Raw genomic sequence first — 18,215 nt, forward strand, 5'->3', positions numbered from 1 at the left:
CCTCAGGTGAGGATTAAAAAAAAAAAAAAAAAAAGCTATTAAACCTCACAGCAAGTAGAACTGATGATGCAATGTTACCCATAGCATCTAAAATACCCAATCTTTAAGACAGCTCTGGGTGCACCACAGGTGCATAGACAGGTGCTGTACATTGAAAAAAACATATGTTACAGAAACTTCAGTGGCAAGAGATGAAAACAATCCTAGCTCAGGGCCCACTCACCTTGCGTCTCCAGCAGGTTCTGTACCACCTCCTCCAGGCCGACCAGGTAGATAAATTCGTTATTGGCAGCGCTGGGCAGGAAGTTCATCTCTGGGGCAGGGGGCTTGGGTGGGGGGATTTCAAGCAGCGTCTTCTCCAGCTGTTTGCGCAGTGCGAGCTTGGCGGCCGCCTGCCGGCTGGCTGGAGAATCACCAGATGTGACCACAGAAGTCACGCTGGTGGGGGTGGAGTTGCCCTGAGCAGAGGTGACTGTCGTTCCTTTCAGTGAGGCTGGGGATGGCTTTTGGGAAATAACAACCTGGTCAGAGTGCTAGGGGTAACCTGCACTGAGGCAGGCCCTACCGCTGCACCCACAGCCCAGGTCAGCACCATTAGTTGCACTAATTAATGAGTCCCTGAGAGAGAAATTCCAAGCTGCTTGATACCTGTGAGCAGCAGGCAGAGTAGCATTAAACCATTCACTCTATGAAATGACCAATCTTGTACATACACTGTTGAGGCTTAGCTGATATCCAATAAACCACACACATTAAAAAATCTTTAATTTGCTACCTTTTTCCAGGAGGATATCCATAAAGCAACCCATCACTATAACCAAGACAGTGGGCATCCCCTTGGCAATGTCCCCACAGCACCAACCCAGACAGCATGGCCACTATCCTAGCTCTATGGCCTGACCCTCCTCTCAGCACAGGTCTGGGCAGCCTCCCTCCTCACAGGGGTGCAATGGTGGCTCAAGTGTCATCTGTGGCATTTCCCTTGTGAGCATCTTTGTGTGTGCTTATCTGGAGATGCTAATGTCTTTATCAGGGTTGCAGGAGAGAGAAGTTCCTGCACCAACCTCTCGCCCTGAGGTCACACCGTACCACCCCACTGTACCTCAACCCTTGCTATTCCTGCACTACTTTATCGTCTTTGTCTAGACCCCAGTGACCAACGCTCCATAGTCTCCTTGCTCCAGTTCACTCACCCCCAACACTGTCAAGTGCTCTCCCCAAAATCTGAAACTGACCACAATAGTGCTCTTAGCTTCATAAGGTAGAGGACCCTTTTGGAAATCTGAAGGAAAGCTGCATACACCATCCCCAGGAAAATGCACACACCTGATGACTTGCCTATAATACATCACAGGTTTTAGGAAGCACAGATGCTTTCCTAGGATCCTTACCCCCACAGAAGGTCTCAGAGTCAAAGAGACTCGTCAACACAGAGGACGCCATCACAGCATCTTGACCTAGCCAATGCCTCATTGATCAACCAGCCAGTTCTCCCCTGACCCCTCCTTGGGGTCACCACTCCACTGCGAACAGAACCCCCTGGCACCACTGCTGCTGGCCTGCTTTCTTCCATCCTCCCCGCACACTGAGCTGAGAACAGGGTCTGGCACCTGGGAGAGATGCGGATCAAGGTTTATGGGGTAAACTGCTTGTATAGGTCAAGCTTTTGTTTTGCCAGGACATCACTATGTGGTAGCAGGACTGCACTTGATCCTGACCTAGAGAAGGCAGGCAAGAATATATTAGGCCAATGGAGGCAGAGAAGCTGACTCGCCCATCAGCAAAAGCCCCTGCATACCCAATAATTTTATCTGTCAATGAGGCTTTGCTTCTAGCCTATTGGCCCCCCATCCCATCTTCCTGGCTCTGTTGGGTGGGGACAAACCCACCCCATCTCAGAGTCTTTGTCCGGAGTTGAAGGGACTTGTGAATAAGAATAGGTACACTGGTGCCATGAGGACATTTGCAGACACATGATCCTCATGTGCTTGTGCCCACAGGGGGTAAGTGTGGGAAAGGCTCTAGTGCCCCCAGCCATCCCCAGGCCCACCAAACACCTTAGCTAGCCCTATCTATCCCCCAAACCTGCCTTCCCCAAGACCTCAGACTCCCATCTCAGCTCAGGTCTGCACCCCTCACGCTCTCAGCAACTCTCCACCTCTGTCATGTAGCAGATCTGAATATCTGCCTGTGACCTTCATGCCTGACAGGCCCAGAGGAGCTCACGTACAAACCACAAGGGGTGTCCAAAGCCTCACTTGGCTCTGAGGTCACACCACCCCACCCCACTGTGCCTCAGGACTGGGGGACCTTTTGGGGGCAGCTGCATGGCACACTCCCCATGTCAGCAGAGCATGGCCCTCACCTGTGGGATATTGACGAGCAGACTGGTGTTGGGGACATTGGCAACACGGATAAGGCCTTGCTGGATGATCCTCTGTCCCTGGATTTGCACATTGGGCACAGACGCCCGGGGGGCCAGGAGGAGTGGAGGTGGCCCCGTGCTGGAATGTTGTCTGATGTTGTGGATTTGCTGTGGGATGGGGTGGGGACAAGACAATGAGGGACAATGGAGGGAGGTAGAGGAAAAGGTTGGGCTCACAGCCCCAGCCTAAGAACTGGAAAGGGTTGTTTATGTGAGGTAAACCATTGCTTGGGGCTGCCTGGCTATATTCCTGTCCCAAGGGTGCACCCCTGCTCACCTGAGCCCCCCTGACAAGTGGGGGCATGACGACCTGTGAGCTTGCCTGCGGCCCCAGCTTTGAGGACATCTGCTGCCCACCACGGACCAGGGGCGGTGGGATGACACTACCAGGCATTCGAGTCGAAGAGGTCTGTCAAAAGATACCAACCCCCATATCTTAACATGTGGGTGTTTTTTTTTAAAAAACAAAACAGGTTTACTATTTTTTAAAAGCACATACTTATTAACCAAAAAAGGAGGAGGTAATAGAAAACCCATAAAAGCAACAAGGAACATAGACTCCAACAAGAGACCTATAAACATGGGCTCGGTCAAGACACAGGCCCCACCAGAGCAAGAGTCCAGCCAATTAGGACAGGCACCTGCCACCTGCTGGTGTGAGCTGGGGGCTCAGGCTTGTTTAAGGGGAGCTGGGCCCCTGTCCAGACCTCAGTCCTATGGCTGGGAAGGAGAATCCTTTGAGCAGAGGAGGCCAGGAGCCTTGCTGGGTCAAGATCCCACTGCCTTTGGGAGACTCTGAATGAAGGGAGCCCAATATGTTTAGGTAGGAACTTAGTTCTCTCTCCAGTCTCAAAAGGGGTGGTCATGGGTAGGGCCTCCCATCTGTTGGTGTGATTTGTTTATGATGTCAATGGTGGCTTTAGTTTGGGAACGTAAGCATTATTTATTTTGGGGACGCCAGCAGGAAAACCTAACCCGGTCTAATCAGAAGGAACAGGCAGCCTTTTACAGGGCTCCTCAAGAGCCTGATGAGGAAGGAACTGACCTGAAGTGATGGCTTCCCGGAAGGAATGTTCTGGGTGCCCCGCACGAGCGGGGGAGGGGTGGTCACGGTGCTCCCAGTGGAGCCTGTGGGCTGCAAGAGAGCAGGATACTCGGTAGATGAGATAGCCATCAGTCCTGCCCACCCCATAATCCTGATGGAGGAGGACTGATTTTCTTCCTATTCCAAAGGTACTAAGTTTGCAAAGGTTTTGCTTCCAGCCTGGTAAGTGACCCCTGCCTATCTGCGACAGGAATTGACATGTACAAAAATGGGCAGAGGAGAGCTTTTCCAACACCACTCCACCCCCTGGGGACTCCTGCCATCACTCTGTGGCTCTGCCTGTCAGGGGGCAGGAAAGGCAGGCAATGGGAAAGGACCCAGGGCCTGGACAGGTTAATACCAACCTTAGGGTTCTTTTAACATTTTTAAAAATATGTTTTTATTTATTTCAGAGAGAGGAAGGGAGAGGGAGAGTTGGAAACATGAGGAGAGAGAATCATTGATCAGCTGCCTCCTGCATGCCCACTACTGGGGATCGAGCCTGCAACCCAGGCAATAGCCCTGACTGGGAATTGAACCGTGACTCCTGGTTCATAGGTCGATACTCAACGACTGACCGACACCAGCCAGGCCCAACCTTGGGATTCTTAAAGTAACATTCCACTAGGGAAGGGACAGTGACATACTTGGGTCACTTTACCTTATCTTCAACAACTGACAAGGAAACAATAGGCAGGTTCTGTCCACCAGGAGATTAACTGACATCAGTCAGGCCACATCCACTTGCTGACTGAGTGGGGTGGGAACTCAAATAAGCCCCCAAATCAGACCAGTGAGTGTCTTTCTTCTGTCCCTCTCTCTTAGGGAATACGAGTTCTACACATTCTGTCAGCCATCCTGCCTACCATGTAATCACTTTCCTGGTTTAGTGATAGTGGTTTTTTTTCTTTTTAAATATATTTTTATTGATTTCAGAGAGGAAGAGAGAGACAGAAACATCAATGATGAGAGGAAATCATTGATTGACTGCCTCCTGCATGTCCTCTTCTGGGGACCGAGCCCACAACCTGGGAATGTGCCCTTGACCAGAATCAAACCTGGGATCCTTGAGTCTGCAGGCCGACGCTCTATGCACTGAGCCAAACCAGCTAGGGCGTGATAGTGATTATGATAAGGGCAGCTGCATAACCAATCATAAACCTTCCCAGAAATCCAACAAAACACGAACTTGCCCTACAAGTTCACAGGGTGAGCTCAGAGCAGAACCACAAAGAACCTCAGGCACTGGGACAGAGCCCTGTCCACAACCCCAGATTAAAACACAGATGCCCAGATTAAAACACAGCAGCCTCTTCAGGCCAGCACAGCCACCCGCAGGGCAGGAGGCCTTTTTAAAAACAAATTCAGGCCCTGGGCAGTTTGGCTCAGTGGATAGAGCGTTGGCTTGCGGACTAAGGGGTCCCAGGTTCGATTCCGGTCAAGGGCATGTACCTTGGTTGCGGGACATCCCCAGTGGGGGGTGTGCAGGAGGCAGCTGATTGATGTTTCTCTCTCATCTATGTTTCTAACTCTCTATCCCTCTCCCTTCCTCTCTATAAAAGATCAATAAAATATATTTTTTTAAAGAAGGACTTAAAAACAAACTCAGGACAGAGCTCTGAACCTTGAAGGGTGCTTCCAGCAGCTTCATACATCTATCTGTTTTCTACTCCCTTGATGTTTTTACAGGAAGTGAGTTTTATGTACTCAGATCTGGAACATTCTAGACTAAGCAGGACTCTAATATCCTCTCATTGACATCCTTTTAGCTAAATACAAAATGGGACCTTTTGTAGTTAGCTAAAGTTTCTATTCAGACCCTCATGCCCCCGAGGAAACCCGTCCCCCATGACCAGCCTTTCCGACCCCAGCTCTGAATGGCTTCCACTGACCCTTGAGGAAGGTACAGACTTGCACAAACCTTCTGGGTGGTGGTTTCCTTTTGTATTTGACTCTGCCGCAACTTTTTCAATAAAACGAGTTTTGCTTCTTCTAACCGTAACTCTTCTTTCAGCTGCTTAATCATCCTTTCTCGTTCTTCAGGACTGCTTTTCTGCAAGCGCAAGAGAACAGGGTTGAGAGGGAGGCCCAGCACCCAGGAGCACAGGCCCCACTGTCACCAGCTATATTCAGAGATGCTGTTCAGTGGAGTATTCCCTAGCAGGGGGACAAGACTCACCATAAGGTCCTCAGTGCTGGTCTCCTGCAAGGCCTCTTTCGGAAGCCCATTCACCCTCGGGCTCATGGGCTGCTCGTTGTCGGAGAGCACAATCACATCAGGCGAGGGGGCTCTCTTCTCGGACTTCATGTCACTGTGGAGCAGGGACGGCGGGTTGTTACCAGAGCACATTGACTGTGCTGGACTCTGTTCCCCAGAACCCCTCCAGATGCCCAGACAAAAACACAGACAAAGCAAGGAGATGGCAAGCACACTGCCCTACAGGTGGGAGCATCTCTCCTTGTGTCCTCCCTGATAGTCAGTCTCTCTGCCACCCATCTAGGCTGCCTTCTCTCATTGTACTCACCATGCAGTACCCAAACCCACATATTTATGGCTCGGCTCCTCCCAGTTCCAGTTGGGACTGTTCTTGGTGCCTGCCTTTATGTCCCCAGGGATGAGGACACCTATATGTCTGAGGGTGACACAGACGTTTTGGAAAACACCACCCACCACCACTCTTTCCTCTACAATATGGCTAGGTGTTGAATTAAAAACGTCAGTGGTTAACCAGTGAGCAACTCCAGCCAGGGCTAGAGTGTTGGACCGCACACCGAAAGGTCACAGGTTCAGTTCCCAGCCAAGGGCACATATCTGGGTTGTGGTCATGCTCCCCACCTCCAGTTGGGACATATGCGGGAGCAACCAGTCAATGTGTCTCTCACATCACATCCATGTCCCCCCCACCCCTTTCCACTCTCTCTGAAAAGCAATGGGGAAAAAATATCCCCAGGTGAGGATTAACAACAACAAAAAAACAACAAGCAAACAAACAAAAATGTCAGTGGTTAGAGCCTCGGCCAGTGCACTGAAGAGTCATGGGTTCAATTCCTGGACAAGGGCACGTACCTGGGTTGCAGGTTCAAACCCCAGACCCGGTCAGAGGGTGTGCAGGAGGCAACCATTCAATGTGTCTCTCACATCAATGTCCCCCCCCTCCCCCGCCTTCCTCCCTTCCCCTCTCTCTAAAAATATCAATGGGAAAAATATCTTCGGGTGAGGATTAATATAAACAAAGAAACAAACACATGGCCATAGATCCTGGCTGAGGTCCTTCCTGGACCACATGTGGCCCCTTCAACCTTCCAGTGGTAACGTGGCTACATGTTTTGAAATAGACTAGAATACAGAACACATTTTATCTTGCAAATCTGGGTGCTCTTCATCTATCTGATCTGCTCACAAACTGGTTTCCAGCAACCTCTACCCCCCATGCTCTAACAGTGGGTGAACTGGTCCGGTGCCAAGGCCACCCCTGCCATTACTCTCACCCTCTTACCCAAACCCTGTCCACACCCAAGTCTCCTAAGACATATATGCACATCTGAGCCTCTGCTATGGTGTCACTGATACTATACACAGAATCAAAGGGTCCCAGAGATGGCACTTCGCCCCCAACAAAGCGGCTCCATTTGCTGAAGGCACAATGTAAACATTCCCTTCAGGTCTGGCTTCAAGTCTTGTTGAAGGAATCAAATCTTTCCCTTAGCAGCAAAATCAACCAAGGACCAAACTGGTCCGCTAGGTGGCACTGTTGCCCAGAGAACAAACTTGGTAAAGTTAACTGAGTAACAGCTAGAAGTTGTCCCACTCCTTTCACTACATCCCAGCAAAGCAGGGGCAGAGTTATAGGGAACTGCTGCTTAATAGCCCACTAAACCGCCTTTGCTGTCCCTGATGTGAGCTGCACATTCACAGAGGACTAGACCCTGAGGGTTCGCTGACTCTCTTGGATCCTGGACCCTAGGTGGCTGCAAGCAGGCGGGGCAGCAGCCCAGGCAGAACCACAGCTAGAATTACAGACTGCAGGCACTTTCTAAGGAAGTGTGTGCAGAGATGAGGGTGATCTACAGGGATTAACCCTTTGCAATCGCTTGCTTTTTTCTCCATTTCTTTATTCTACTCGGGATTTAATTTTTTAAATACCCCAGATTTTACAAAGCGCGGCAGTAGAATAAAAAACTGGAGTTTCTTTTCATACAAACTTATTTATTTGGATTTTTTTATATTTCAAATTATTGATACATTTAAATAGTAATTTTAATCTCGACATCCGAGTGCAAAAGGTTAATCACTTTTTATCATCTCAGTGAGGGTGTGCACTTCTTCGGAGGGCGAGATGTAAAAAAAAAAAAAAAAGAAAGAAAGAAAATAAATTGGCCGGAGGGAAGAGGGCAGGGAGAGGGGACCAGACCATCTAGAAGCTGCAGCTCCCTGAGATGGCCACTCTGACCACAGCACTCCAAGGTCCCATCTTAGACTGACATTAATCAATAACTCATCCAAGAGATGACATCACCTCCCATCGAAGATCACTTAGCATCCCAGCAGGGAGTGAACTTCCTGTATGCTACTCAGGCCACCAAAAAGTCATGTGACGAAGGCATTTCCCTTCTTGGTCATATGACTCTTTAACTGTGCCTTCCATGTGAAAACCATGGCAACAGCCAGTTCTAACCAGTTTGTGACAAGCAGCCTTCATTTTGAGAAGTGAGGTAGGTTTCAGGTGTTTTCAGAAAATGGAGGCGCCCAGTTCACCCTGGAGCTGCCAGGCTGGCGGGCACTTCCTGTGTGGTGTCCACCCACGGAGACTACAGTATGTTACAGAGACTGGGTCATTTCCAAACACAGAGGGGCCACTAGCCCCTCTAGTTTCCAACATGAAAAACTTCCCTAAGCTCCATCTTTAAAACAAGGGTGCTTCAAGCCTCTCAGTTCCTTCGCAAAGAATTCTTTTAATTCAGGAAAAAGAATGCCTCTTTGATACAGAATCAGAATTAACATGGATGTTCTTTTTTAAAAATTGTTTTAAATAATAGAACCATTTAGGCCAGGGGAACAAAAGCAGAGGAAATCCAGCTAGCCCAACATGCTAGAGGGACGGTGGCATGGCCAGGTATACTGCTTCAGTCCAAGGAAGTGACCTGGGCACCGAGTTTATTTGGAAGCTACAAGACTTCAGGGCAAATCCGATAAACCCATCCTGCCCATCTTGGGAACCCTTATGTAAAATATTGTGATCAAGAGATTTTACATGACCTATGAAAAGTCACTGGACGCAGGCCAGGCTGTAATCAGCGAAAATTGTCTCACTACCTCATCCCCCTTGAGCAGTCTCTGGCTAAACAAACACATAACCCTCTCAAGTTTTCTGGAGGTTAAGACCAGGATTGTAAACTTAACTTATAACAGGATCCTGCGTCCACAACGCCAGGCTACTGTCCCAGGTGTTCACCAGCCAGAGGTCAGAATGAGGTTAATATTTAGTGTACTCTGCCCCCTCACCCCACCTGTGCCAGGGGAAGCAGTCTCATAGAGGGAATGCAGAAACAGTCCTCAGAAACTCTGACCTTTGTTCTCTGAATGAGCCTGCCTGATGTTGGGGAAAGAGTGCTTCATCTACACTCATGCATTTATCCATTCAGTCACTCAACTCTTATTTGCTGAATGCCCACCTAAGAAGTAGGTGTAGTGCCAGGCAGGGAGGATAAACCCCTGGATAAAAAGGTGGTTCTGTCCTTAGGATCTACCAAGAGGGACAGGACCACTACCCACATCAGCTCAGGAGCAGCTGGGCAGCTTCTCCAGGGCTTTAGAAATGTAGCATCTTGCTGCCCTACACCTTGCTCAATCTAAGCCTGCATTTTTTAAAAAATATATTTTATTGATTTTTAACAGAGAGGAAGGGAGAAGTGATAGAGAGCTAGAAACATCGATGAGAGAGAAACATCGACCAGCTGCCTCCTGCACCCCCCCCACCGGGGATGTGCCCGCAACCAATGTACATGCCCTTAACCAGAATCGAACCTGGGACCCTTCAGTCCACAGACCAATGCTCTATCCACTGAGCCAAACCGGTTTCGGCTAAGCCTGCATTTTAACAAGACCCCTGAGATTCCTGCACACACTAGGGGAGCTGGGAATGACTGGGCCCAATAAGGCCTCAGGACAACAAATTCCTCCTTAGGGCCAGGGGCAACCAGCCATTCCCTGCCAGGACCTTCTCTGCAACTCCCCAGCACGGCAGCTGGGTCCAGAAGCAGGTAGCTGCTAGTTGTGGTTAAAGGCGGGGTGAGGAGTTGCTAGATCAGCACCAGCCTCACCCGCTCCTTCTGCAAACCACAACCTGGGCCCCAGGGCATTCCTCCCACTGGAACCCATTCACACCTCCCAGGCCAAGCCAATTCTTATCCACTCCAACCAGTCCCACCAGTCTCTATATGGGATCATCCTGTCTTGGGCTCTGACCTTCACCACCATTCCCTTCACCACACCCCCACATCCTCCTTCACAAGATGCACTTCAAACCTTTTATGCCCTCAGAAGGTCCCTGGGTTCTCCCACTCCAAGCTAGGGCTGCAGGTAGTCACAAAACAGTAGCCAGAACCCCATGGTTCTACTTGTAGCCTGTCTCTAGAAGGCCCATGTACTGAATGTTCCCAGGATGACCCAACAAACAAAGGGCAAAACAGGAATCCAGTCCTGATATGATACTATGGACTTCAGAAGAGGGGGTGAGGCTCCCCTCCTTCCTAGAGCCAGAAGAGCAGGAATCTTCTAGTGCCACACTGGCTTGAAGTGGCAGAGAGGACACAGGGCCTCCTCCCAGAGCCCATGGCCATGCTCACAAAGGCCTACCATGAGTGGGCACTGTGCACCAAGCTTGCACACTGGGGAAGAGGGCAGGTGTTGCTGTCATACTCCCACAAAACCACCTGTGGTCTCACTTGATTCTGCCTCTTGCAAGTGGAGGAGCCTAGGGCAAGATACTTCCCTCTCTGTGCCTCCTACAATACAAGAACAGGAACAGGGGTTTCAGCTCAGCTGCTCCTCAGAGCTCAAAATTGTTCAGATAACTTAGGAAGCTGTCAGGACATCAGGGTCCCGCCCTTCCCTGAAGCATTAAGAGGCTGCTCACGGTGAATGCAGGCTAGGCACACAATGGGCTACTGAGGTAACTAACATTCAAATATTCTCAAACCTGGGAAGGCAGGGATTGTGTTTGTTCTGTGAGCAACTGTCCCAGCAGCTACAGGATGGTCTGACATAGTGGGTTTTCAAGCAACAGGATTGGCATATGCCCACTTCCTCCTCTTCCCTGGTACCTGGTTCCAGGATGGGGTCTGTAAGTCCACAAGGAACGCAGCAATACCCGTAGAGTGACTAATAATCTTCTTGCACACGTGGATGACTATGTCCACAGGCACAATCAATGCTGTGTTGCTAAAGGATGTGCAAATTCACTTAAAAGGATTTCTGAATTCTGTGTTATGTGTCTTTTCAGAACACAGGCCCTGTAAGTTCAACCTCTAGCCTGTGAGTCCAGGATTCTGGTGGATGTTAAGAGGAAGCCCCAATACTAGTGGTTGACAGAACCCTGTACAGAGAACCAGCACTCCACCCTGATGAGGTCATCAGCCCAGCCTTGAGAGCCCTGTGAAGGCGCTCATTCCAGCTGACCCTTGACTGTGCTCACACTCCATCTAGTCCTGTTCCCATGACCTGGGCTGGTTTTGTGACTTGCTCTCTCTACAGGAACGTGGAAGAAGCAACATTGCAAGCTTTTGAGGCAAGGCCACAGGAACCTTGCAGCTCCCACTTGGGCCCCTAGAGTGAGCCCACGAAGGCCCAGGTACTGCAGCTCCCGAGACCACCCTCATGTAGGATGCCAAGCTAGCTTCATGGAAAGAGGGTCTCTGAGGGTCAGAGACAGACATGGAGATGAGCCTAGCCATCCCACATGAGTGACAAAGCCACCAGTCATCCAGCTCAGCTAACGTGGAACTGCAAGAACAAGAGTCCAAGAAGCAGTGCCCTGCTTGGACCAGCCAACAGACAATTACACACCAATACATCATTACATTAAACCACTAAGATAATGGGGCCAACAGGGAGCTAGCCCACACCACGGTAACTCCTTGTCCTCCCTCAGACTGTCCCCAACAGAGGCCATCTACCCTAGACATTACCCTGGGGTAGAGTAGGGAGAGACAAGGGATAGGGAGGGGGGAAGAAAAGATTTTTCCTAGTAGCCACCCCTGCTGACTCTCAAAGCCCCCCAAAGGGACCAGTGCAGTTCTCCACACATGTATCTCCTGTGGCAGATACAGAACTTGGGATAAGATAGACATGGAGTTCCAGGAAGACTGAGCAAGAGACCAGAGCTGCCCAACAAAGGGGTGAGGAGAAAGTCCCACAGGAAAGGAGGGGCCATCCTCAAGCCTATGAGCCACCAGTTTCAGATACAACCTGGAGTGATATCTGAGTCACAGCCAAAAGCAATTCCATGCTTAATCCAATGAGCACCCCTCCACCCCCACAATTCCAGAAACACTTCTAGAAAAGCCCTATGAGAAAATAAGAGTTATCGCCAGTTCCCGGGGAAGTCTACCATCTGGCACCATCTCACTGGCAGGCCCCTGCGAACTGGGTGTCTTGACAGACACACATTTCTGGGGCCTTTCATGGCCACCTGGGCATGGAGGCTGCTCACTGGAATCCCACCCTCCTTTCCCAAGGGATACCATTCACTCAGAGACATTTGATATGATTCGACAGGAAGCTCCACTGCCCAGACACAGACTGTGCCCCACAGTCCACGTCCTGCCTGCCCCGTAGGGGGAGGGGTGCCTGGTCTCCTCCCCAGACCCTTACAGCCCTGGAGCCCACCCGCTTGCTTCCCACCCCTCTGCTTGAATCCCTTCTTGGCATCCACTGCTACTTCTCCCAGCACTGTAACTTGACACCCTGTTGGCTGGGATGTCAAGAGAAAAGCCTGCTTTGTGGGGGCCTGGAAGTCAGAACACATTTTGCTTCTTGGCCACAAAGGCCATGGAGGTGAGCAGCTGCAATGGGATTTTTGAAACCTAGCCATCATTCTTCCTGGATACTTCAGGTCTGACTATCGCTCTGGGATGCCATTATAGTGCACCAGCCCTGCCACAGCTACAGCTGAACATATCAGGAGAAAAGGAGGGAGCATGTGTGGCCAGGTTCTGGCCTGTGAGCCCAATCCCCCCCTTTAGGACCCCCAGCACAGAGATGGGCAATTCCAGGGCACAGAGCAGGAACAGAGGAGCACTATGCCATCAGCAAGGTCAGGAGACATCCAGCCTATCTTTCTGGGGCTCCTTTTAGGAACAAAGGAACCCCTGAAAGTCACAAATCCTGGCCAGGGATGCCAAGAGGACCTCACTGTGACTGGAAGCAGTGATAGGGGCCAGTTTCCGGGTGCGCAGAGTCGCCGAGAGATGTACAGACAAGCCAAAGAGAGGACCCCCTGAGCCAGCAGCTGGCAGTGGCCCCATGGAAAGACCCCAACACCAAATAGTAACAGGGTAGCCTGCAGGGCCAGCGCCCACCCAAGGAGTCACTTCAGCACGATCCTGACCCGTCCAGCCAGGATTCAACACCACCAGGGAGGTTAAATCCAATGCAGCACACACTGTTCAAAAATTCAGGAAGAGGCACTTATTGGAAACGACCAGTCATAGAACTGAAAAGCTGGTATATGTGAGGTTTGGAAAAATCGCCCAGGACATACACTGATCCTTTATAATGGCCAGCCCTGTGCCAACCATCAAGATGCACACTTTCATGTAATCCTCGCAGCTGTTCGACTGTTACACCCGTCCAGAAGTGAATATAGTCTGAAGGGAGTGAGTTTCCCAGGTCACATGCCTGTGGCCTGCAGAGAGTACTAGTATAAGGTGGAAGAGGATGGGTCTCATGTGACTTTCAACTCTGACGTATCTACCTTGAGTTACCAAACATAATTTTTATACTAGATTAAAGGGGGAAGTGTTTTTATTCATACTTGAAGGATCCTAGACAGCAGCATCTGCATGTAAAGTCCCTGAAGTGACAGAAATAACTGTGAGGACATAAAGGGGGTCTCAAACTTGACTGAGAAACAACTCTCACTACACATGGACCACCATCTGCCTGACGGAACTAGGTAGGATTTTGGCACTTGGGAATCCAGGCTCCCAAAGGGCCAGGACCTTGGAAGAGTAAAAGAAAAACAAATGTCAAACCCAGACTGTTGGCCACAGCATCAATGCTAGTGTCCCCTCCTTCCTCTGTTCCCTAACCACATGTTAGGCCAATCTTCTACCAAGGAGGACATAGAGAGAACCCAGGAGCACTCTCCAGCTCAGGACTCGAGACATCAGATGAACCCAAACCCACATCTTGGGATGCCAGCTTCTTCACCAACGTATAGCAAGAGAAGAGTCACCTATGTGCAGGTGAAAACCACACATGAGCAACAAACACTGCTTCCTAGTTTGTACTAACCACAAACTTTTGTGATAAATGGAAAGCACACACTTTGCCTGGAAGTTTACTGCCTCTCTTTAAATTCCTAATTCAAACTGCTGGATCCTTCCCCACCTTCCACAGGCAAATCCTCTCAGGCTCACCTGTTCCCCAACCCCCACCTGCTCAGATCTGCTCCAGCTACTCTGAGCCCAGCAGCCAAGGGACTCCATACAGGTCAGCCACCCAGGTCATACTGGAGGACCAGGGGGGGCCAGGTGTACCTTTCTGGCTGTGGGAACCTGGCCCCAAACCTCAATGAACTTTGGTTTCTTCATCTTCAGAATGAATGCTGCTGACTTCAAGGGGGTGTCATGAAATGTAAAAGATACAAAAAAAGAAAAAAGAAAAAAGCAACTAGTCAAAAGACAGTGACCGTGCCTTTCTTCCAGATCCTCGCAGAATGCAATGTGCACACTTGTGGCAACCCCATCACTTTCTCTGCTCTGAACTGACTCATCTGATCACCCACCTGCAACGGGAGGTCTCTAGGGACAAGGTCCCAGGCTGAGGGTTTCTCTTCCTTCTACTGTCTGACCCCAGCAGGCCATCAACCATTGTGCTGCTGGAGACATAAGCACAGACCCTGCTGGGCATCCTGACTCTGCCCACGCTGGACAGCCAGAAACGATTTGCCTGTGCTCCTCTGCATAACACTGGGCTACTAGCAGTTCCCCAAATTGGTCCTTGGGACCCCTCCAGGGGCTCTGCCAGGTTGTAACACTGAGACAACATCTGCTTTTTTTTTCTGCCAAGGTAGGACAGCAGTGCCAAACTATGCCAGGTGTCAGTGTTGTCATGCTATGGGCAATGCCCTTATGAAGAACCATTGATTGGCTGCCTCCTGCGTGCCCCCCCACTGGGGATCAAGTCCAAAGCCTGGGCATGTGCCCTGACAGGGAATGGAACCATGACCTCCTGGTTTACAGGCCAATGCTCAACCACCTCAGCCCTTAAGAGTCTTTTTAATATTCTGTGACAAGACAGAATTTTGTAAAACTTGCGTTTGCCTCTATGAGCCCAACAGCTTCCCAACATATCAGAGATGAACTAATCTGATTCTGCAATACTGAAAATGAAATGTGTCAGTAGAGTTGATCCTTGAACAACTCAGGGGTTAGGAGCACTGACCCCTGCACAATCAAAAATCCACATGTGACTTTTGACTTCCTAAAACTTTAACTATTAATAAATAGCCTACTGTTGACTGGATGTCAGATAGCATACTGGATGTCAGAAAGTCAATACAGATGTCATACAGATAACCAATTAACACATATTTTGTATGTCATATGTATCATATACTATATTCTTACAATAAAGTAAAATAAAAATCAAGAAAATCGTAAGAAAAAGACATTTACAGTACTATATGTTAATGAAAAATATCTATGTATAAGTGGACTCACACAGTGCAAACCCATGTTGTTCAAGGGTCAACTGTATTTGAAAGATCTCAACAAGCCAGTAAACCATTATTTTCTAATGTTCAATGATACAACAAAAATCAAACATGAATAAAAAAATCATTCAGGAGGAGAAGAGATATATTTCCCAGGCAGAAGAATATCAAGTAATCTATGCAGATGCTGCACCCTTGAAGAGGGGGAATGGTTACTGTGGGCTGTAAATAGTGACTTCCTTCCAAAGTGGATAGCACACAAAAAGGGGAGAGAAGCGCCGAAACCGGTTTGGCTCAGTGGATAGAGCGTCGGCCTGCGGACTCAAGGGTCCCAGGTTCGATTCCGGTCAAGGGCATGTACCTTAGTTGCGGGCACATCCCCAGTGGGGAGTGTGCAGGAGGCAGCTGGTCGATGTTTCTCTCTCATCGATGTTTCTAACTCTCTATCCCTCTCTCTTCCTCTCTGTAAAAAATCAATAAAATATATTTAAAAAAAAAGGGGGGGGGGGGGAGAGAAGCTTTACATAGGAAACACCTGACAGACACCACCTCCACCAGGGGATCAAGGTCAACATCAGTGAAAAGTCACATTGGCTCAGCTGGCATGGCTCAGTGGTTGAGCGTCAACCTATGAACCCAGAGATCACAGTTCGATTCCCAGTCAGGGCACATGCCCGGGTTTCAGGCTTGATCCCCAGTAGAGGGCATGCAGAAGGCAGCTAATCAATGATTCTTTCTCATCATTGATGTTTCTATCTCTCTCTCTCCCTCTCCGAAATCAATTTTTAAAAAAAGTCACATTGATGGTATGTGCCCCAGACACAATGTACAGAGAAGGGTGCCTCACCTCTGTGGTCTTCCTCACTCTCCACATACTCATCACCCTAGTCCAACCATAAGAAAACACAAATCCCAATTGAGGGCATCCTACAAAATACCTCAATGGTACTCAAAACTGTCAAGGTTATCAAATCAGGAAAGGCTGAGCTCGACTGGCGTGCATTGACCTATGAACCAGGAAGTCACAGTTCGATTCCCAGTCAGGGCACATGCCCTGTTGTGGTCTCAATCCCCAGTGGGGGCATGCAGGAGGCAGCCGATGGGTGATCCTCTCTCATCATTGATGTTTCTATCTCCTCTCTGAAATCAATTAAAAAAATATATTCACGGGGGGGGGGGGGGGGGGGGGGGGGGGGGGGAGAAGAGTCTGAGAAACTGTCTCAGCCCAGAGAAGCCTAAGGAAACTAAATGTAACAAGGATCCTGGGACAGAAAAGGTAAAAAAGAGGAAATCTGAATAGATTATAGACTTCAGTTAATAGCAACATGTGGGTGTTCGGTTCCACAGTAACCTATTAACAATGGGGAGACTCAGACAGGGTGAGCACAATCTTTGCAACCTTTCTGTAAATCTAAAATGATCCTAAAATTAAGGATGTACTTTTTAAAAAAAAAGATTATTATGTTCAAAGTGCAAGAAAGACTGGTGAACTTTAATGTAACCAAGTACTGGAAGTTCACTAAAAAGATTTAAGAGTCTATAGTGCAACTAACTGTTAGGGAGAGGCCACTTCGTGTTTTAGTGTTGCATTAAAGGGAGAAATACACAATTATCCAAAAAGACTAATCAAACACACCTCAGTGCCCCAACTGCTCTGTGTGAAGCTGGATTTTTTTCATAGGCTTTAACCCTAAACAACATATCACAAGAAATTGGTTGCAGAAGAGATGAGAATCCAGCTGTCTACTTACTAAGCAAAATAATTAAACTTGCAGAATAATTATTTCTCATAAAAAAATGTTATTTATGCTGCCATGTAATAATGGGTTTATTAATGTCATCTTTATTAAATGAGTTAATATTGTCAACAGATATTTTCTTTCTTTTTAAAAAATATTTTTATTGTTTTCAAAGAGGAAGGGAGAGGGAAAGAGAGATAGAAACATCAATGATGAAGAGTCACAGATTGGCTGCCTCCTGTACGCCCCCTACTGGGGATTGAGCCCACAACCCAGGCATGTGTCCTTGACTGCAATCAAACCCAGGACTCTTCAGTCCACACTCTATCCACTAAGCCAAACCAGCTAGGGCATCAAAAGATATTTTCAACACCAATGTTCTTTGGGTACTAGAGATGGTAAAGGGGCTGTGCCAGGGCTTGTGACAAAGGGTTCCCCATCCCTGTGGCAGATGCCAGTCTGAGCAAAGGCTCCTGAGTGAGGTCCTCCTGATACATGAACTTTTTCTTGAAGTTGTATTTTGAAAAGAGAGAGGTACTAAAAATTTAATAGGACTCACCCCACAGATACACTGTAATTTCCCTACAAAATCTACTCAATTATAAGGCAACAAAATTTGGTAACCCTGTTCTTGTGGCCTTTAAAGCAGCGACTGTACAGGCCCCGCAGTTACTCAATGCCTAGATCTTGGCATTTCCCAGGGCAGCTCCGCTCTGACACTGCGTCTGCAGATCGGGAGATCAAGCAAAGGCTGCCCAGTGGCTGGCCCAAGCTCCCAATGCCAGTACACTACCCTGCACCTGATGCCCCACTCCCCACAGACTGCTACTTTCCAGGCAAAGGCATTTTCTCTCTTTCCCAACAGGTCCACCTCCATCGTCAGGTCCAGGTGCTCCTCAGCTCTACCCAGGCCCAGAACACCAACTCTTCCCCCTCCAGAGGGCACTTCAGGGCCTGACCTTCCCAGCCATACAGTCACCCTGCTCCCACCACCCTGGGCCTTCTCAGGTCCCAACTCTGACCAAACC

The 18,215-nt window shown here is 49.0% G+C and overlaps 1 protein-coding gene across 6 annotated transcripts in view; it reads right to left on the bottom strand.

The window, feature by feature from the left end:
- The window catches only part of GATAD2A (GATA zinc finger domain containing 2A), a 112,609-nt gene that overhangs the window by 7,964 nt on the left and 86,430 nt on the right, over window positions 1-18,215 (bottom strand). For all 6 annotated transcript variants that reach the window (XM_028132396.2, XM_054717237.1, XM_028132397.2 and 3 more), the window contains 6 exons: window positions 5,689-5,821; window positions 5,431-5,562; window positions 3,471-3,560; window positions 2,703-2,834; window positions 2,366-2,533; window positions 224-503 (listed from right to left, as the gene is read on the bottom strand). In XM_028132396.2, the coding sequence (XP_027988197.1) occupies window positions 224-503; window positions 2,366-2,533; window positions 2,703-2,834; window positions 3,471-3,560; window positions 5,431-5,562; window positions 5,689-5,821 (935 nt within the window). The remainder of the gene's footprint in view (window positions 1-223; window positions 504-2,365; window positions 2,534-2,702; window positions 2,835-3,470; window positions 3,561-5,430; window positions 5,563-5,688; window positions 5,822-18,215) is intronic.

The sequence above is a fragment of the Eptesicus fuscus genome, chromosome 6, assembly GCF_027574615.1.
Source record: "Eptesicus fuscus isolate TK198812 chromosome 6, DD_ASM_mEF_20220401, whole genome shotgun sequence".
NCBI lineage: Eukaryota > Metazoa > Chordata > Mammalia > Chiroptera > Vespertilionidae > Eptesicus > Eptesicus fuscus.